Source organism: Zootoca vivipara, chromosome 9 (genome assembly GCF_965207765.1).
Source record: "Zootoca vivipara chromosome 9, rZooViv2.hap1.1, whole genome shotgun sequence".
NCBI classification, from domain to species: Eukaryota; Metazoa; Chordata; class Lepidosauria; order Squamata; family Lacertidae; genus Zootoca; species Zootoca vivipara.
Window position 1 is genome coordinate 53,049,022 of NC_142592.1, and position 21,626 is coordinate 53,070,647.

The following is a 21,626-nucleotide window of genomic DNA, read 5'->3' on the forward strand; positions in this document are numbered from 1 at the left end:
TACAACTACAAGCAAACATCCATCCATCCACTGGTTAATTTAACAAGTTGATTTAGTGGTCAAAGCACTAATATAACAGTTTCCTCTTATATTAGCTAGAAAAAGCATTTCTGAGAGAAATAAAGAAATCCCACTCTTACCTGATCCAAGAGAGCAAGTCGGCAGACGTAAGCTCTTTCTGTGTGCAAAAGCTCATTGGCAATATTGTAACATTTCTGTTCATTTGTCTCCTGGAAATGCAGACAATTTTCAGAATGAAGAAATTGCAATATAATTACTGAATTTTTGCTGCAATTGCAACTTCTGCATTTATCAAACAAGGGTTCTCTCCCCCTTCACCCAATTCAAGTCGTAGAAAATTGGGAGGACCAAAGTGTGAGAAACTAAGAGCGTATGCAGGGGCGTAGCCAGGATGAAAATCAGGGGGGGGCAAGGGGTGGGGAGCAAGGGGGGCCAAGGGGCGGGGGCGGGGCCACATCGGAGCAGCCCGAAATCGGGCTGCTCCGACTCCCTCCTCCCCATCCGCGATAGGAAGGGACGAGGGGGAGTCAGGATCAGCCCGAAATCGGGCTGCTCCGACTCCCTCCTCCCCCTCCGCGATAGGAAGGGACGAGGGGGAGTCAGGATCAGCCCGAAATCGGGCTGCTCCGACTCCCTCCTCCCCCTCCGCGATCGGAAGGGACGAGGGGGAGCCAGGATCAGCCCGAAATCGGGCTGCTCCGACTCCCTCCTCCCCCTCCGCGATAGGAACGGACGAGGGGGAGCCAGGATCAGCCCGAAATCGGGCTGCTCCGACTCCCTCCTCCCCCTCCGCGATAGGAACGGACGAGGGGGAGCCAGGATCAGCCCGAAATCGGGCTGCTCCGACTCCCTCCTCCCCCTCCACGATCGGAAGGGACGAGGGGGAGCCAGGATCAGCCCGAAATCGGGCTGCTCCGATCCCCTCCTCCCCCTCTGCAATCGCTGGGGCAGGTGGAGGAAAAGCCCCAGAGCCGCGCAAAGCGGTTGCCTGGCTTTCCCTCCGCCCGCCCCACAGCCAGCCGGCTAGAAGGGACGTCTCCCTTCTCCCTTGCTGGCTGTGGGGCGGAGGGAGGGAAAGCCAGCCAAACGCTTTGCGCGGCTCTGGTGCTTTCCCGCCGCCCGCCCCACAGCCAGCCAGGGAGAAGGGAGACGGCACCGGGCGGGCAGTGGGGCAGGCTGGCCAGTGGCCCTGCTTCTAGGGGGGGCAATTGCCCCCTCCTGCCCTCCTGCCTACGCCCATGAGCGTATGCCTCCAAATTGGTAAACTAAAGACAGCTGCATTGGCTTAGATATAACCAGGCATAGGGAGCCTTCAAAATTCTTCTAATTTTTGCACTTTCTATGAATGGTTTTTTCTTCCAAGCACATTAGATGCAATGTTGGGTGTGCTGCTGTATCCCTTGCTTTCAAGCATTAAAACAGGAGTGGCTAATCAATGGCCTTACAGATGTTGCTAGACTACAGCTCCCACAATCCATTGGCCAGCCTAGCTTTGGCTGATGAGGTTGTGGTACAACAGTCCAAACCTTCCTTTAAGGGCTCGGCACATGGTCCTTGGCTGTGGATCCAGGAAGACCTGCTTCCTGCCCTGCAGGCCTTTCCCCACCTGGCCTGAGAGGGTGGGGCGCTGACTAACTGAGGCTGCTGAACAGACTATTGGGTTGGGGAATTGTTTAGGTGTTTTTTGGGGGGGGGTTGCTGCTGTTTTCGATATTAACTTTTTGTATCTTTATTTTAGATCTTATTATGATTCGTGTGGAAATTCGTGTGGTTGTGATTTTTTCTGTTTTATTTGTTGCTTATTACTTCTTTTGTTATATTTGTAATTATATATTTTTTTCATGTTGTAAACAGCCTTGAGCATGGTTTTGACCATGGAAAGATGGCATACAAATAAAATTATGTATGTGTGTATGTATGTATGTACTCTGCTATGCAAGGAAATTAGCCAGTTGAATGAGATTATGAGATTCCAGGGCACATAGGTTTAAATAACACTGCACTTAGTAGCATAAGCCTGTTCTACCCATGGTAGAAGGGTAGGACATCTAAAAGTCATGAATCCGTTTTTTTCTTTCTTTCTAACACAAGTTATGTAATACATTAATTGCAAGATGGTCTATGGTGGCCCTCCATGTGTTTTGGCCTACAACTCCCATGATCCCTAGCTAACAGTACCAGTGGTCAGGGATTATGGGGATTGTAGTCCAAAACATCTGGCCGAAGTTTGGGGGTGCCTTTTCTGAACTCCCCCTAATTCTAATTCTAATAGTGCCTTAAAATAATGTCCTGTTGTGAACTTTTAAAAAGGGAACAAGGTGAACTTTTAAAAAGGGAACAATCAAGTGAAAGCAGAACATTAAATCTAAAATTAGTCCTGGCATTTCACTAAGCAAAAAACAGGGAGCATGGATTCTATATGCAGAAAACTGGAAGAGGGGTCATCGGGGATACATTTCAGGCATGAAAAAATACAGTAAGGGAGTGAAGCCAGCCAGTGAAAGATGCTGCCTAGGAAGAGTCCAGATACTGCAGGGCTGCATCCCACCCCCCCAAAAATTCTGAGGTTCTAGTTCTCAGGCGCGTACCCAGGGGGGGCAAGGGGGGGCAAGGCACGGGAGGGGCTGGAAGGGAGGAAGCGCACACGGTTGGGCGGATCCGGAGCGCGATGGGGGAGGTCTCCAGAGGCAGGCGGAGGAGGAGGAACCCAGACCAGACCAGACCAGCCGAGCACGAGTTCGGCGTTCCCGCCCGCCGTGCCCTCCAGCTTCCCGTCACACTCTCTGGTTCCCCGCCACGCTTGGCCTTGCCGGAGGGCACGACGGGGAGCTGGAGGGAGGGTGTGGCGCGGTGGGCGGGAACGCCGAACTCGCGCTCCGCCAGGCTGTGCTCCACCTCTGCCTCTGCCCACCAGCCCCGCAGGCAGCGCCATTCTCATGCGCCAGCCCTGCTTCTAGGGGGGCAGGTGCCCCCCTGCCCCGTGCTGGGTACGCCCATGCTAGTTCTTTCCAAAGCACTCCTTTTATTCCCTGTGTTTCTAGAACATTTTGAAAGCTGGATTTGATTGATCTGCAACTGGCCAGGAACTCAAGAGTGCTGACCAGGATTAGGGAACGCTCAACTCCAAGGAGAAGCCCACCTTATTATGATTTTTTAAAAAAATACTCCATACAAATCACAGCAGGATATCACAGCATGGAATAATGAATATCACAGCAGCTTCCATTCTTCTGCTTTACCCTTTTTGAATTACAGAATGTACAAACACTCCTTGTTGCTTACGTCTGTTGGGTGCCCTTTACCCATTGTAACCCCTCTGAGGGAGAGCATGGGTGTGTTGTTTCCCAGTGTGCTGAGAATTCCACGGAAAGGACCCATAGGAATGACCCTATCCATAAGGTCACAGTCTATTAAACTAAATGTTACAGCTGAACTACGACAATAACCCACAAAAAAGCTGCTCCCACTGGGATGTTACAACATGTAAAGGCCATGTCATAACATTAGTTCATCATCCAGAAGGTGAGAATGCTCATACTAAACAGCTTCCTTCCGTTACCTTCTCCAGGTGTGTGCCAATTTCCTTCCTGTATGTTCTTGTACTACCACCCTGTTGTCTCTGCCTTTTCCTGTAAATTACTGTCAACACCCTTTTCATAACTGGGATGTCCTTCCTGCACTCATTGGCATTCGGCTCGTTTTACTAATGAGGACACTCATAAAGAGGAAAAGGACTGTTTCAGCTATTCTGCTGAATGAAAAAGCCCTTCAGTGTCTGAGACCACACTGTGTAGACTGAAGTGTCCACACAACCAGGAAGTCTGTGTTCAGAGCCAGAACCTTCCTTTGCAGGAAAACCCTCCAGGCAATCTCCCTCAACAGCTTCCATATCCAAGAGATGCCACTGGTATTGCCTCTCTGATCTACATCTACAATATTGATTCCTTCGCAGCTTTTGCCTTGTATAAATGGAATGTGGTCTCCTACAGAAACCGACAAAAGATACATAGATTTTGTGTTGGTGTGTGTATGTTAAAAAGGGGAAGATACTTAAAATTTCAGTCGTTTGAAGGCAGTCTAGTTAAGTGTATTGTTGAATTTCTTCGTTCCTTTGATATACTGTTCATGCTGTAGAGTGGTCTAAAAAGCATTAGGGATACAGCTATCAGATTTGAATGCAAATACACATGGTCTGTATGGCCTTCAGAGGCCTATATACTTCAATAATGCAGAAGGTGCATTTTGTTTTTATAGCCACATTTCTTTATAAACTGCTTGCCTTACCTTTGTCTCCACATGCGAGTCTTGCTTATTGTGCTCCTCAATCTGCTTGTTCTTTGTATTGGTAATCATTTCTACACTTTCTTTTCCCGATGGAAATAACGTGTTCACACTTGGAGTCTGGCAGCAGCTATTGATTGTTTGCCCTTTGCAGGCTGCTGTAGTTTGCAATGCGTCTGTACTAATGTTCTCTCGTTCTCCATTTACCAAGCTGCTGTCAAATGTTGTGTTTTGAATGGCCCTACTCGCATTATGAACCAGCAATGTGCTGTCCCTGCAGTCCAACTGGTCCTGTGCTACTTCTCCATTGGCTGTGCGATTCTGTACATCCTGAGAGTGATCTGTACTATATCCCTGCTTCTGTAGTGGGTGTTGGGTGAGGAATTTTGGCTGAGGTGATGGTGCTGGCCCATGCTTTCCTTGAGATTTAGCAACATTTAGAACAGAGGATTCTTTCTTCAGCTCACTAGGAATGGATGGGCTAAAAAGAGAATAAAAGACAGTGAAAACTAATTCATATTACATGAACAATTTAAGTGAATAGAACACCCTTCCTATAATCTTCGCCAAAAAAAAAAGCAGTATCAGTAGAGCAATGCTAAACAAAGCTGACCAAAAAATTTGCAGAGAGAATGGTGAGCATCGTTTCAGAGGCCAAGAATGGCTACAAACCTATTCACTTAGGACTTGCTTGGTTAAACTTGGTTAAGCCCCATTGAAGTCAACATACTACAGTCAGTGCCATTTGCTGCTTACTAAGGCTTATACATCATATGTGGGTTTTTAAGACTGGGGGCAGCCAAAACAAATACAAAGTGGCAGGGATTTCGCCAACTAATAAAGGTAAAGGTGAGAAAATCTGAACTTTTCCTGCATCCACTGCCCTTCTCCCAGCCAACTGATTCCTCATATCAGAGCTCAGGTTGGAGGAAATGATATTGAGAATGAAGCCAAACACCATCTCACCCTCTACTTTGCTACATTGCAAACAAATATGACTATTAAAAACACAACATTCTTCAACATGAAATGCAGCCTTACTGCACTTCTTCCCACTGTGCACTTCAATGTTTCCTTGCTACCTACATTAAACAAACATCAATACATCTTGCTGAAGCACTGAATAATTTTTCTTGGATTTTTCTCTATGGATTATTATGAACACATTGAAAAAGAACACAAAGCCTTGCACTGTTTACTCTGTCAGGCAGTGACTCACCAAAGTCTCAAGCCTATGCTCCCCTTTTAATGGGAGAGGACAAGAATTGAACATTGAACCTTCTGCATACTAAGTGTGTGCTCTTCCACTGTGCAATGGCCTCTCCCCATATAAGTGTTTGTTTACCTTACATTGTTTTTCTGTATTTTTTCATCAGGGTCAGAAATTGGAGAAGTGGGCTGAAGGGAGACAATAGTTACAGACCAAACATCAAAAAGTCTACTTTTTCAAATTCAGGGTTAGAGAAGCAGATGTTGCTCAACTACAACTCACATCAACCCTGATCACTGGCCATGATAGCTGGGGCTGATGGGAGTTGGAGTTCAACAACACCTGGCGCACCAAAGTTTCTTAGCCCTACATTACACAAGCTGCCAATGTAGCAATGCCCCAACCTTTGCCCTAATGCTTTGTTATTTTCTTTTGGCACATGTCTTCACCATTCCTCCAAACTTCACTGTATTTATTCCACTGTGATTGTTCAGAGTGACAGTGTATACACCACAAAGATGTTCTATTCCCCACCTTTTCGAACATGTAAACCATTTTAAAGTGATCACTGTGATAGGATCATCTTTCCCCTTTCCACCAAAGTATTTTGAGTGTTATCTCTTCCCACACCAGCCATGTTCCCTCTCCTTGCACCTGGGCTCACCCCCTCACTGCAGCTCTCTTCCTTGAAATCCTACCACCTTGCATAAAAGCCCAAGCTTACCTCTCATTTTCCCTCCTTCAACATACAGTGGTACCTCGGGTTAAGTACTTAATTGGTTCCAGGGTGCCATTCGCACCCCGAAAAGTACTTAACCCGAGCGGCGATAAGTGCGCTTGCGCAAAGCGCACAGATTGCCTCTGCACATGTGCGCACGGCGGAACCCAGAAGTAAACACTTCTGGGTCTGCAAAGTACTTAAACTGAAAGTACTCAAACCGAAGCCTTTTTAAACCAAGGTATGACTGTACCACTTCAGGTGGGTTTTTTTTAATGAAATGTTTTTGCTGTGTACTTTGGCAGCTCCCTGAACACTTCTATGCTTTGCTTTCTTCCTAGGTTCATTTTTAGCACCTGGTGCATCCACTCAAAGATTATCCACCAAGGTGCAAACTCTACCTCTCTTCTCTTTATTTTTAGCATAACCTAGCAACACTCCATACTTCAGAACAGAGCCCACTTCCACATGTACACCATATTCTTCTCACAGCCAGCTTTTTTGTGTGGCATGCAAGAGGCACAGTCACTGGCACCTGCAGCCATACTGCTACAAGCAAGCCAGTACCTGGATGGGAGACCACCTGGGAAGCTTGGATGCTGCAGGCAAGGCATGCCACCTTTTTATCCCCAGCCAGCTGCCTAGGCAAGCTGGCTGGGGATAAAATGGCTTAGAAGTTAAGGGTCCAAAGGGCTACTGGTCCTGTTGGGAGGATACTGGTCCAAATGACTCATATTCACACTAGTTTTAAAGATTGTAACTTTAAGAACTGGTGCCTGGGAGTGGATTCCCAGTAAATTTAAAAAGTCTATTCTGGGTTATTAAAGCAGTATATTATAAAAGCAATTCTGTTATGGTTACTTTTTGAATACTTTTTTACACTAGTTTACAAACTAAGATTTACAATCTGATACAAATCGTACTGCATCCTGTTCCTGAATCTTTCTATAATAATATACAGTGGTACCTCAGTTTACAAACTTAATCCGTTCCAGAAGACTGTTCTTAAACCGAAACCATTATTAAACAGAGGTGCTCTTTCCCTAATGAGGCCACCCACTGGGTGCCCTTCTACTGTTCAGTTTCCATTCTTAGACTAAGGTATAGTTCGCAAACCGGGACACTACTTCCGGTTTTGCGGAGTTCGTAAACCAAATCATTCGTAAACAGGGCTGTTCTTAAACCGAGGTACCACTGTACAGTAAACACACAACTGATGCACATTTAACTTGTGTGCATTCAGCTTTACGAGCTTGACAAAAATTTATTTTTAAAGGGGGTGGGCATCCAGGGGGAAAGACTTTGGCAATTCCACCTTCCACTGTACCCAATGTGTTTTGACTATACACAATTTTGGCTTTAGGCGCAATTCTCAGAACATAACCCACACTTAAGTTGTGAAAGCCCTCTTCACAAATACTGGTAACTGTTCTGGTATTTTGAATATGGTTATGGGTGCCATAACTGAAACCGTGTTGTTTATATAATAATCGATCCTCATTGTCATGGGAAATCAAATCTGGACAACTGTTTGAGTGTGAGTGTTTAATGGAGCATAAGCATAAGTGACAGCAGCCAAATGTTGGTAGCATGGTGGATGGAATCAGAGTGAGTGACAGATTGAGAGTGTGGAGAAAGACTGTTAAGAGACCGTGTTGGTCTGGCATAGTCGAAACAAAATAAAAAAATTCATTCCAGTAGCACCTTAGAGACCAACTAAGTTTGTCATTGGTATGAGCTTTCGTGTGCACGCACACTTCTGAAGAAGTGTGCATGCACACAAAAGCTCATACCAATGAGAAACTTAGTTGGTCTCTAAGGTGCTACTGGAATGATTTTTTTTATTTTGTTTCCACTGTTAAGAGAGTTAGACTGCCCCATCTAAAGGAATGGAATGCAAGCCTTTGACATCCATAACCAATATATCGACCCATTTATTTGACTAGCAAGAAGATACTTGGTGTGCAGAATGAACGAGTTGGCCCTATATAAAGGAGAGACTAATGGATAATATATAGCCTTAAGAAACATATCAGCTTCCCAATTTTGCACTTCACTAGATTGAACACAACCATCTATCTATGCTGTAAAAGTGGAGCACACACCATTTCCTCATTCATTGTCACTTATGCTTCTTTTAATCTGTGCCCTTTTGAACAAAAATGAAACAAACTTGTTTACCTGCCTCCTTCAAAATGACTGATGAGATCAGACACTTTACTAGTTTTTTCTTTAGATACGCAAGAAGAGGTAGGTGTAACTTCCTCCATTCTTGGCTTCGTAGAATGTAAAGCTTTATGCCTGGGGGTTTGGTGGGCAATGGATGACTGTGAATTCTGCAGATGTAATGGCTTTGGAGGCACTGTGAAGAAAAAGGAACATACTATACTGTATTTTGCATTTGGAGGCATTTCATATATCAAAGCTGTTTAACACTGTGACTCCCGGAAAGGCCAATGGGATTGTTAAAACCCTTTCCAAAACCACCAGATTTCCTAGATTACATTTTTTTTTCCAGGAGAGCTCTGCTATTATTATAAACACTGCTATTATTATAAACACAAAAACTGTACTCTTTTCAGTGCCTGCCCAGATATGTAGAAGGTTTACATGTGTTTTAGTCCATTTTTAGCTGATCACTGATTTTAATTATTATTTAAATGTTTTAATAGCTCTTTTTACTGGCGATTTTATTGTTTCATTCTTTCTGTAAACCGCTTTGTGGGTGTTTTTGTTTTTGTTGTTTTATATATCAAGTGATATATAAATTGTATGAAAATCAATACAGGCAACTCCCCACTTGTGCATGATCAGCACGTGCGCTCCCAGTGACACACATGCTGTTTTCAGCACCGAAAGGGGACAGGGTGGAACAGGGGAATCCCAGTGACGCATGCGGCGGCCAGGAACAGAACCCCTGTACAAGTGGGGAGACACATGTAAATAAATGGTGTACTCTGTCTATTCTCTCTCTCTCTCTCTCTCTCTCTCTCTCTCTCTCTCTCTCACACACACACACACACACTACATCTTCTTAGGTACTTAAGCAAGATCCAGCCTCTACAACTTCAAGAGATGTATAACTAATGAGCACAGCAGCAAGGCTAATTCACAAAGCCCACAAATGATTTGATGCTGTAAGACAGGGGTGTCAAACTCAAATTCATCGGGGGCCGCATCAGCAGTTTGGTCACCCTCAAAGGGCCGGTTGTATCTGTAGGACTATGTGTCCACTCTTTATTATCATAAATTATTGTCACTGCATTCAATTATTACCGTTTTTTTGTAATAATGTAAGTAATAACTAGCTCTGAAAGCAGAAACATAGTCAGAATAATGGCAAGTAGATATTCAAATGTACAATTATTGTACAATTTATTGAAAAATGATTTTTGGTAACTGCACTGGGTGGTGGAGGCTCGCTAGGGTTTCATGCAGGACCTTTGCAGAGCTACTAGTACCTGGAGATGCTGGGGTCCTTCTGCATGCAGGACAGATGTTCTGCCAGTGAGCCACCACCCTTCACCAAAGGGACTGGCTGAGGTTGACTCACTGGAGCTGCTCTCCTGGTTCCAGGGTTTAAGGGCCAGAAGTCCTATGTTTCTGAGGAGAGGGAGAGGGAGGGGAGGGGAGGGGAGGGAGGGAGGGAGGGAGGAAGGAAGGAAGGAAGAAAAGAGGGAGTGGGAGGGAGAGAGGAAGGAAGGAAGGAAAGAGGGGAGAGAAAGAAGAGTAGTAAATAAGGAAGAGAATAAAGAAGGAAAGAAAAAGAAAGAGGGAGAGAAGACGGAAAGGGAGAAAGAAGGAAGGAAATACCGTGTTTCTCATATTATAAGACACGTCTTATATTTATTTTTTCCTCAAAAAAACACACTATGGCTTATTTTCAAGGGATGTCTTATTTTTTTCTTCCTCCTCCTGCCACGGCCGGCATTGCTGCTGCGCCTATCACTATGTCTTATTTTCGGGGTATGGCTTATATTCCTTGAATGCTTAAAAATCCTGCTATGGCTTATTTTATGGGTATGTCTTAAAATATGAGAAACAGGGTAGAGGGAAAGAAAGAATAAGAACGAGAGGGAGGAAGAAAGAAAGGGAAGGGGGGGGTCGCCGCCTTGATTCAGCGTCAGAAAAGAGCGCGAAGGGACCCAGGGGCAAAAAGCATTTCCCCGGCCCCAGCTGTTTGTCGGCGCTTTGTTGGCGCAGCGCTTCAGCAGCAAGGTCCCACTGCTGGGTCCCGCTGGCTGGGGCGCTCGGTGGGCCACATGACGAGGTCTGGCGGGCCGGATTTGGCCCCCGGGCCTTGTGTTTGACACCCGTGCTGTAAGATGTTCTGGAACTTCCTGCAGCTGAAGCAGCTCCAGGTTTTTTGCAAGCCTTTGGGCAAGAGGTCATTGATGGACCCTCTTTGGCCCCTCCTCTTCTAGCCAGAACTCTTTCTTCTTTGGCTTCTCTGCCTTTTTACTAAGGTGTGCCTTGTCCAACAATTTCTTTCAAAATTATCTCAATGCCATGTACAAAACTCTCCCTGGCCTGCAATCCAAAATTCGCCAGAGAGGAACTTCTTCTGTACGTAGTACATAGGCTTGCATAAGACGATGTGAATGAATGAAGAAGACCCCACCTCAGAGCCCATCTCTGATAGGAAGCTGTCATACAAAAACCAGACCATTGGTATCTAGCTCAGCATTAACTACACTGGCTGGCAGTGGCTCTCCAGAATTTCGGGCAAGGGACATATCCAGCCCTAGCTGCAGGTGCCAGTCCACTGAACCTGGGAATTTCTGCATACAAGGCAGATGCTCTACAGCAATTTCCAATTTACTAGGTGACCTTAGGAAAGCCATCCTCTCAGCCTCTGCATTCTCTCAAACATTTGCAATATGGGAATTATAATAATGGCTTTACAGGACTCTTGCAAGGATAATTGAGATAATATATGCAAAACATTCAGTAATGGCTTTATGAATACCAGGTATTTATTCAACAGCAAGGAAAAGCACTCTGCATAAGCTCAGATGTAATTTCTAGCCTAATACGGTAAGCTATTTCCAGGGCTGGGCAATAACTCAAAACAGACCACTCCCTTTATTTTAAACCACTTTGAGGTTTTATTGCAATCAAATGGTACATAAATGTAAACCTAGAGACAGTCCTTACAGAAGAAAATACACCAGTGGACACATTGATGGGGCATGGATTATTTGAAACTAAACACACACACCCAAGCACCAAGGGTCAAACCTGAATCAGGGAGAGGAACAAGCAAACCATATTCCTCAATCCAAGTCAGTAATGGACAAGTCTCTATCTGTCTGTCTGCCTCTCAGTGTTGGAAACTGAGCTACAAAATCCAGGAGCCAAATAGCACCTTAAATCTAGTTTATGGTCACCACAATGATATGTCTAGGTGCATTTTTGTGCGTGCAAGATTACAAAGCAAATGGTCTGTGGGGAAGTGCGGTACCAAAAGACACACATGTCTCTTGGTGCCGTGCTGCCACATGAATTAGCTGATTTGTGGGGCAGCGTATCTAATGGTGCTGTGCTGCCCAACAGACCAGCTGAGTGGTGTGGCATCGCAGCCACACAAGCTAGCCAGATGGAGATGTTAGGGGCCAAACTTGACAACCAGACATCTCCACCTCCTCACAAAAGGCCGGCTGCCTGTTGCAAACTGGCACAACTGGCACCCAGCTAATTTCGAATGCTGCCCTTTCTCTCTCCCCCTCTCTCTTTCACACACACAGGGAGAGAGAGTGCTTCTCAACACATCAGGGGTTATGAAATATAGCTTTTAGGCTAGATACGCGGCTGCCAAAAGAAGAAGAAAGGAATTTCCCAGCTGAAGCCGCAGTCTCTCCCCAATTTATTTATTGCACTTACTGCATCACACCTTTTCTCCAAGGAGTGCAAGGTGGCATATATGTTTTTCCTCCTCCTCATTTAATCCCCACAGCAAACCTGTGAGGTGATTAGGCTAAGAGGCAGCGATTGGTCCAACGTTACTCAGTAAGCTTCATGGCTCAGTGGGGTTTTGAACCGTGGTCTAACAGGTCCCTGAATTCCAAACCCAATCAAAGAATCAAAATGTTAAAATAAAAAAACAAAACCTCAAAACTTTGGCAAACCAAAGGTGGTCAGTCACATGCCTTGTGTGGCAATTTCTGTGAAGTACAACTATCACCTGTGAATCTGGAACAAATGGATATTTTCTGAGGACCAAGTTACCTGTAAGCTCATGAAAAAGTATATGCATGCACACACAAACACATGCTCAGGACTCACAATAGCTCAAGAAAATCAGTCCAGCATGGAGAGCAAATGCACAGGATGCTAAAAATAATTGTAACAAAAATCACAATCCCTACAAGCATCCCAGCAGGATGAAAACCAAGTGTTTCTTTCTGTAATGAGGCATCTGTAACTGACCCATCAACTCCTCCTACTCCCCATGTTAACGGAGGTCTTCAGAAAACTTAAGAAAATATTATGGAGGGAAAGCCACCACCACCCTGTTTTTCTTTGAACTGTTGTAATTGCTCATTATAGCTGTTTTATCTGTCAGTGTTCTTCAAATCTGCTTTGACATCCACCTGCATGCTGTTAGAGACTGAGCTGTTTCCTACTCTGTGTTTTCTCTAGTAATGACAGGCAGATCTAGGCCAGTGAACATCAGCTAATTGCCATGAAATCGAACAGCTAGCTAACAGAGAGAGATGATAAAATGTAAGAGGGTTGGAGGAGAACTCAAAACCACCAACATGACTGAGAAACAAGGAGGCTACAGTACAATCCTAGGAAATAAGTCTGAATGGAAGTAGCAGCAGCTTGTTGTTGTTTAGTCGTTTAGTCGTGTCCGACTCTTCGTGACCCCATGGAGAGTCGGACACGACTAAACAACAAGCTGCTGCTACTTCCATTCAGATTTATTTCCTAGGATTGTTCTGTAGCCTTCTTGTTTCTCAGTCATGTTGGTGGTTTTGAGTTCTCCTCCAACCCTCTTAAGCAGCAGCTTAGATGGTGTTAATGATAACAAAGCTGTGTCATATAGAAAGCATCTTGAGCAGAGTGAAGAATGTTAAAAGCAACCTTCCATTAAGCACCTGAGAGCAGCCCTGTTGAATTATACCAAGGGCCCATCTAGTCTAGCATCCAGTTCTCATTGTGGCCGACAACTTACTTTATTCTATAAACTGTTTCACAGCCTGAAACCATTGATAAGTTCAAGATAAAATGAAAGGAAACAAAAACTCACTTAATCCATTCCTACAAAGACTAAAAACAATAAAACAATTTCTACAGATGCACAATTAGTATTTCATAAGTCACATCTCAGGGGAAACCTCCTCAAGAAGGAAATGCCCACAAGCAGAGTTCCCAGCAACTTGTATTCTGAGGAGTATCATCTCAGATACTGGAAATAATATCTGAAGACAGTCATCCTTGACTAATAGCCACAGAAGGCTTTATACTCCAGCAATCTGTCTGATCCTCTTTTAAAAGCAGTCCACACTGATGATCATCACTATATATTTGGTAGCAAATTCCATAGTTTAATATCAGGGGTCAGCAAGGTTTACCTCGCCTGGGCCGGTTCACTCCAGCGGAGATCCCTCCATGGGCTGGATCGTGTGCATGTGTGAGCAAGCATGCCCACAATTTTCGACATCTGCGTCTGTGCAGACGTGATTTCTGGCACCGCGAAAGCGAGTCCCCGCACCATGCTGTGCCGGTTTAGCGCAGGGCATGGGGACTCGCTGAGCGAGTGGCTCGGGGGTGGCTTGTGGGCCAGTTAAACAACCCCCGTGGGCCTTAGGTTCCTGCACTACACACACACACACACACACACACACACACACACACACACACATATATATATATATATATATATATATATATATATATATATATATATATAAGGTAAAGGTAAAGGGACCCCTGACCATTAGGTCCAGTCGTGACCGACTCTGGGGTTGTGCGCTCATCTCACATTATTGGCCGAGGGAGCCGGCATATAGCTTCCAGGTCATGTGGCCAGCATGACAAAGCCGCTTCTGGCAAACCAGAGCATCACATGGAAACGCCGTTTACCTTCCCGCTGTAGCGGTTCCTATTTATCTACTTGCATTTTGACGTGCTTTCGAACTGCTAGGTTGACAGGAGCTGGGACCAAGCAACGGGAGCTCACACCGTCACAGGGATTCGAACCGCCGACCTTCTGATCGGCAATGTGGTTTAACCATAGCGCCACCTGGGTCCTGATATATATATATATATATATATATATATATATATATATATATATATATATACTGCTTTTATCTGTCCTGAACATTCAGCTTCATTAGATCACTTCAGGTTCTAATATTTTATGGGAGAGAGAAAACTTCTATCTAAAGTGGAACCTCGGTTTATGAACACCTCGGTTTACGAATTTTCGGTTTACGAACGCCACGGACCCATCTGGAACGGATTAATTCACTTTCCATTACTTTCAATGGGAAAGTTCGCTTCAGTTTATGAACGCTTCAGTTTATGAACAGACTTCCGGAACCAATTACACCCATGCTTCGGGTTAAGTACACTTCAGTTTAAGTACTCCGCGGACCATCTGGAACAAATTAATCCACTTTCCATTACTTTCAATGGGAAAGTTCGCTTCAGTTTATGAACAGACTTCCGGAACCAATTGTGTTCATAAACCAAGGTACCACTGTACTTCATCATATACACCTCTGTCATGTCCCTCCTAACTCACTGCTTGTCTAAACAAAATTTCTGACTGAACACTTAAATATTAAACATATCCCATCCCATTGTTCCAAGAATTATCAGAACAGATAGTACAGGACAGGGACCACCATTGCTTTGGCATCTACACAAGTCCATTATTTTGTGCCATTGTATTCCAAAACACCAAAGTAACAGACATACAGCAGACTGCCTATCCTAAGGTTTCTCTGTTTACATGATTATGAAAGTGCACACTGTTCCAGGAATTTGGTTAGACAAACCATTTAGTTTTGGACCAAAAAACTTACTTTGAGGTCATGCTGATCTGTATGCACATGTGGTATCACCTTAGCAAACACTGTAAACACACACGCTGTGCCTTGTTTTAAAGGCTAAACAAATGCTGAAATGAGTTGGCCAACAGCCACCTACACCACCCCTAAAAACCTCTCTCTGGAGATAACAATGTGATAGAGGATGATTAGGCCTACACAGCTATGGACAGCTTCCCATCCACACCATCCCACATGGTTCAGAAGGGAACTATGGTGAGGCATTTTCAAGGGGCACAATTGGCTACAGAGTGGAGGGAAGAGAAAAGAAGCTTTCATTCTGTGAACTTCATTCACTCTTTTCTAATGCCCTATTTGCACCCCTGGATAGTAATAACTAACATTTTCCAGGCTAAATTCATGTAGTTGTTTGCTTCAGATAGCAGCAATATAATGTAAAAAAATAAAATAAAATGTTAAAGCAAGTTTAAACATTGCACACATTTCCCCCCCCCTGAATTCCACCCCCCCAATTGATACAATTGGTTTCCAGAGATTTAAAGCTGCTTTTCAGAAAGAAACCAAGTACCAACTAACACTCTACAAAACCAGGTCAGGGCCTGTTGTTTATTGGCAGAAAAGATCTGGAATAGCAAAGACAGCCTTTGAATATTTTCCACTCCATTCAGGGCAGACCTTTGACTGAACAAAGATCCGGAATAAAGAAAATGCCCTAAGCTTTCCTCAATTAGCAAGTTGGAGGAATTGTCTTTACGGCAAATAAGCCTGCAGTGTCACCTGAAGATGGTTTGGAAACTTCACCCCTGGTTCAGAATTCAGAGGCCAGGTTGCTCACCAGAGCAAGATGGTTTGAGCATATAACACCGATCCTGGTCTGACTGCACTGACTACCAATTAGTTTCTGGGCCCAATTTAAAGTGCTGGTTTTGACCTATAAAGCCTTAAATTGCTCAGAACTGCAATACCTCAAGGACCATCTCTTTGCATATGAACTTACTCGGCCCTTGAGATCATCTTTTGAGGCCCTCCTTCGTGTGCCTCCTCCTCAAGAGGTCCGGAGGGTGGCAACACGTGAACGGACCATCTCTGCAGTGGTTCCCCATCTGTGGAATGCTCTCCCCAGGGAAATTCACCTGGCACCTTCATTATACACCTTTAGGCGCCAGAGAAAAACATTCCTTTTTTAACCTGGCCTTTGGTTGATTTGATTGACATCCTATGCCTTTAAAATGTGGTGGTTTTTTTGGGGGGGGTGTTATTGTGTTGCTTTTATTTTGATTATGTATTTTGTGGTTTTATATTTTGATTTTATTCTGTGAACCGCCCTGAGACTTCTGGGTATAGGGCGGTATATAATTAAATAAAGAAAGACAAGAATTGCATCTATCCCTTGCTATTTTCACCACAATGCATCTATAATCTCACAAAACCTGATCGGTTAGTGTGTGAGAGTGAGCCATTTTATTTGTGCCACAAAATACTGGTAAAGGTACTTGACTTGGTGGCCTCCGAGAGTCAACAGCTGGTCACAGATATGAGCTGCTACTGACCTTGTGGTTTTGGAATTGAAGCTGGCTGTGAAGATGGCTTCTCTGGTACGATTCCATTTATTCTCTGAGCCACCTCATTGCCAATGCTCGGCTCATACAGTCTAGTTGTGCTGCTTGTCGTGCACAGCGGAGTTATGAAGATCTTTGGACATGTGCTGCCACCTGGAAGGAGAAAAGGCAACTGTGAACATGACTGAACATATGAATTTCCTTGCTAGCTCATATAAGGAAGATGGGAAGAAATTGTGTTCGGTGTTAATAGCTGAGTTCAGAGTGGTTTATCCCCCCCCCCTTACAATATGGAGCAACAACTTGGAAAACCTGGATAAGCCTAACTTCTGCAGGCACTTTTAGGAGAGTGCACTTCAGTAACATTTGAAACTAGGCATGGTATTGGAGAGACCAATGCTCAAAGAGGCTGGTGATTTCTCATTTTTACAGCAAGCTGCCAAAACGTGCAAAATTTCCAGTTGTGACTGTAATGTGTTTGGTACAATTATGGCCCGTTGCAAGAGCAAATTAATCTCAGCTTCTACTACATCAAAAAAAGTGTGTTAAAAGACAGCCTTGTGAATTGGGCTGCTAGTTTATCCTTCTGTCCACTTCCCAATACAGTGGTGCCTCGCTTAACGAATGCCCTGCTTAACGAAATTTCCGCTTAACGAAAGGTTTTTTCAATTAATGCGTTCCTATGGGCAAAAAAATTAAATAAAAAAAATCAATGCATTCCTATGGGATTCGCTAGACGAATTTTTCGTTATAAGAAAAGACCTGTGGAACGAATTAAATTCGTCTAGCAAGGCACCACTGTAGTCACATTGCCCAGTGGTTTTACAGGCCATAAGTATGATTGCCAGACAAGTCTCAATTTTCACTGACTCTGGAGACCTTTTCTTAAAGGCAACTTTCACAGTAAAAGCTCTGCATTAAGTTTTAGGTTATCGTGGAAAAAGTGGCTTGGGAATGATTCTCCACAGCCATGAAAATGTTTAATCAGAATTGGCCATCCATAGAGGAATCACAGGATTCTTTCACAGTAAACAAGTTAAATATAAAACCCTGTTTTATATTAATTTCTCTTAACTGGTCCTTCAACATCTTACCAATGGTCATTTGGGCGATTTTTGTGTCTGTTACCCTTTACCCACAAATTGTATTTTTTTTCTTTAATAATAATAATAATTTATTATTTATACCCCGCCCATCTGGTTGGGTTTCATAAAGTACTAAACACCATATCAGTAATGAGAGACATTTTTCTGCATTATATTTTCTGCATTATATTTTTCAGCAGTAGTTTTTGAAAAGATTAGGCTGTTTGCCTTGATTTAGACTTTTTAGTGAACCTCTTGGGCTTTCCAATTGGAAATCTGTGCTGCCTTAAAATGCTAGAATGAGCAGAAATGTTCAAGGTTAGTACATAGGGGGCTGCATTTGTTTTGCTGTGATTTAATAGACAAGGCAGAATTTATGGCACTATAGCTATCAAATAATTTAGAAGTCACCAATAAGAATTACGCTTCTTATTACACTATGAATATAGTCACTGTCAATTCAGAGGACAATTTACAGATTTAAATAACCCCTTTGCAAACCCTTTGCACATCCTTAGTATTTTCCAAGGCGCACCAATTCATATTTTGGCTACTTTATCCAAAAACTTTCTACTGTCTCTGTTCCACCCCAGAACTGCACATGACAATTTTGCTTAGGCTTTATACTGCAAGGCAGAAAACAATTACATCACTTCAGCTAAGGGAATGTCTTTGGCTAGATGAACAATATTAAGGAGGAGAATTTAAAAGAAAAGCGTTCCAAAATCCTGTCAGATATAAGGAAAAATATGACACAAATGCAGCTGTAAAAACAATAGATGGACACGGTCAACGTGATGCTCTGAGAGAACAGCTGCAGAATTTGGCTACCTGTACTCAACAAGAGGCCAGCACAATATGTAGAATGAATTTCCTAATAGTGACATCAGGAAATGTGACATGTGATTGTTGAGGACGATATGGGTTGGAACCTTAAGCTATGTTAGGTAGCAGTAGCTACTAAAAGTTAATGGACAATTTTTAAAAAACCTTATACTGTACCTACGTTAGAAAGACATGTGCAAGGAAAATGAAATGTTGAATAAACCATTGTGAGAATGGAAATCCTGCACTGACATAGTCACAAGTAAGACACCATTGTTAATAGCTCCTTTTTGGAAAGGAAGAGAGGAAAGGATCAATTTCAGTGACAAAACTGTGGTGTACATCCTCTGTATTAATGCAGACTCTCTCATTTAGGGTTTGTTTTTACAATGCCAATTTTGCAGTGTAAGGATGGACATAACTCCAAGTGCCACTTCCCAAACTAAAACAGTATACAGTGGTACCTCTGGTTAAGAACTTAATTCATTCCGGAGGTCCGTCTTAACCTGAAACTGTTCTTAACCTGAAGCACCACTTTAGCTAATGGGGCCTCCCGCTACCGCTGGAGCACGATTTCTGTTCTCATCCTGAAGCAAACTTCTTAACCTGAGGTACTATTTCTGGGTTAGCGGTGTTTGTAACCTGAAGCGTCTGTAACCCGAGGTACCACTGTACTTGAGGAACTCTGAATGCAAACCAGCAGGAACTAGTTTCGTAATGTATAATTTTTATCCTAGATACTAAGTAATAAGAACAGGTTTTCCCAGAATATTCATTCCAAATTTGCATACCAATCTTGCCCCATAAATTATCTGGGCCTCCAGTGGCAAAGATGGATCTAGAAGAGTCCTGAACTATGTACTTGTTAATTCAGAGGGAGCACAATCTTATCCAAAATCAGTGAACTTCCCAACTCCCTGATCTAGGAACTGCTAACCTACAGAGTTTTATCAAATAATTGATAAAGGAGAGAGCTGTGGAAGAGATCAATAGGAAGGTCATGGGACAGGACTTTGAATGGATAGCAAAGACACACATAAGTCAACTGTTATTAAAGTGCTATTTAAATAAATAAAAAATGGTTTTGCTATATCTGCAGAAAAATTTTAATTTACCTTTAACTGATTCGGAAAAGTGAGATGGTTTGAGATGATAAAAAGGTTACTATTAAAAGGGTCAGTCTTTAAACTTCTAGTATGTGTGCGAGCTTTCTGTGGTATCCTGTTTCTAAAAATACTGACCTAGTGGCTTTACTCGATTTCCTCACAATAAAGAGCATTTGCTTTCTTCATTCTTGAAATACTTTTTTAAAAAATATAGACTTGTTAAATATATAAATTAGTCGACTATATGCACAATCTTTAATGCATAATCTTTAGTATGCAGTACTAGGGCTTGCCGATCAGAAGGTCGGCAGTTCAAATTCCCATGACGGGGTGAGCTCCCATTGCTCGGTCCCAGCTCCTGCCAACCTAGCAGTTCAGAAGCACATCAAGTGCAAGTAGATAAATAGGTACCGCTCCAGCGGGAAGGTAAACGGCGTTTCTGTGTGCTGCTCTGGTTCGCCAGAAGCAGCTTAGTCATGCTGGCCACGTGACCCAGAAGCTGTACGCCAGCTCCCTCGGCCAATAAAGCGAGATGAGCGCCACAACCCCGGAGTCGTCCGCGACTGGACCTAACAGTCAGGAGTCCCTTTACCTTTACCTTACTGGAAATTTCTATAATAATTCAATGGAATTTAACAACCCTGAACTATGATCCCCATCCTATGGCTCCTATTTCTTATGAAGGAGGAGTGCCTGGAACTCAATCTCAGTTGCAGAACTATTTTAGGCTGGTGTTTTTCTATAGAAGAACCATGGTAGTTAATTTTAAACATGAATGTTATCCCTAAAGCTGAATAGCGAATTCATTTTCTGGTTTGGTTAAAGAGCAAGCTCCAGGAATGCTTTAATAACAGAGCAGCAATTTCACTGTACTTATGCAGTATTGCTTATTTCACAGCACACTTGCCAAGCTTAACAGCCACTAGTTTATACAATACAGAAGGAAAATGAGCATTCAATCCGTCTTTTGTGTTCACATGAAGAATCTACCTGGATGTCTCATCAACACTCCTGCACTTCCTGTTTCTGCCTTGAAAATAATAATATTTTTTATTATTTATACCCTGTCCATCTGGATGGGTTTCCCAGTTCCCCTGATTGGGATTAATTGATTGATTGATTTCTATACAGCTTAATATATTTAAAATATCTATAAGCAGTGTGCAGAAAACTGAAGCAACAACAGACAACTTAAAAAAAATATTACAAAAATGCACAGTTACAGCTTCCCTGTCAGCCACAAAAGTCTCACTATAGACTTGGTTTTTATGGGCAGGCCCAAAGTAGACAGTACTTCATCAGGCTGTCCACAGTTCCAGGTACAGCAGGTTTGTTGAGTTTCCCAGGGGGTCCAAAGAATGGGAAGACGGGGGCCCTCCATCTCTCAGCTCTTTCTTCGCCCTCTGCCCTCTCCTCCTCCTCCAGCTGCTCTTCACGGGCAAAGTTCAAGCCAGGAGAGTCCTGCTGTATGAAGTCGTTCACCTGCAACATTTCTTTATACTGTATCTACCACCAGTACAGGCCTCAGTATTATGGTAACTCAGAAAGCTCTCCAATATAAATTTGATGTTGAAAACATTCATTTATATTCATTAACTGAATGAAAAGCTTGAGCTAATCTTACAGGTCAGCCCTCTGAGCAGTTAAACTTAGCTATGTATTAGCTGCATCAAAATAACTGGATTATTTTTGTCTGCAGCTGAGACAAATGAAACACAACATGGCTGAAGAAGTTAGGAAGCAATGGTGACCACAGACTCCCAAATGTAACCATTAGTTTTAGGAAATTTGGGCA

The 21,626-nt window shown here is 43.4% G+C and overlaps 1 protein-coding gene across 5 annotated transcripts in view; it reads right to left on the reverse strand.

The window, feature by feature from the left end:
* FGD4 (FYVE, RhoGEF and PH domain containing 4) overlaps positions 1-21,626 on the reverse strand; it is a 108,759-nt gene that overhangs the window by 23,447 nt on the left and 63,686 nt on the right. For 4 of the 5 annotated variants that reach the window (XM_060279943.2, XM_060279950.2, XM_060279947.2 and 1 more), the window contains exons 2-5: positions 16,807-16,968; positions 8,412-8,592; positions 4,306-4,783; positions 141-230 (exon numbers count right to left, since the gene is read on the reverse strand). In XM_060279943.2, coding sequence (XP_060135926.1) covers positions 141-230; positions 4,306-4,783; positions 8,412-8,592; positions 16,807-16,968 — 911 coding nt within the window. The remainder of the gene's footprint in view (positions 1-140; positions 231-4,305; positions 4,784-8,411; positions 8,593-16,806; positions 16,969-21,626) is intronic. The other variant, XM_088652261.1, reaches the window with a different exon arrangement.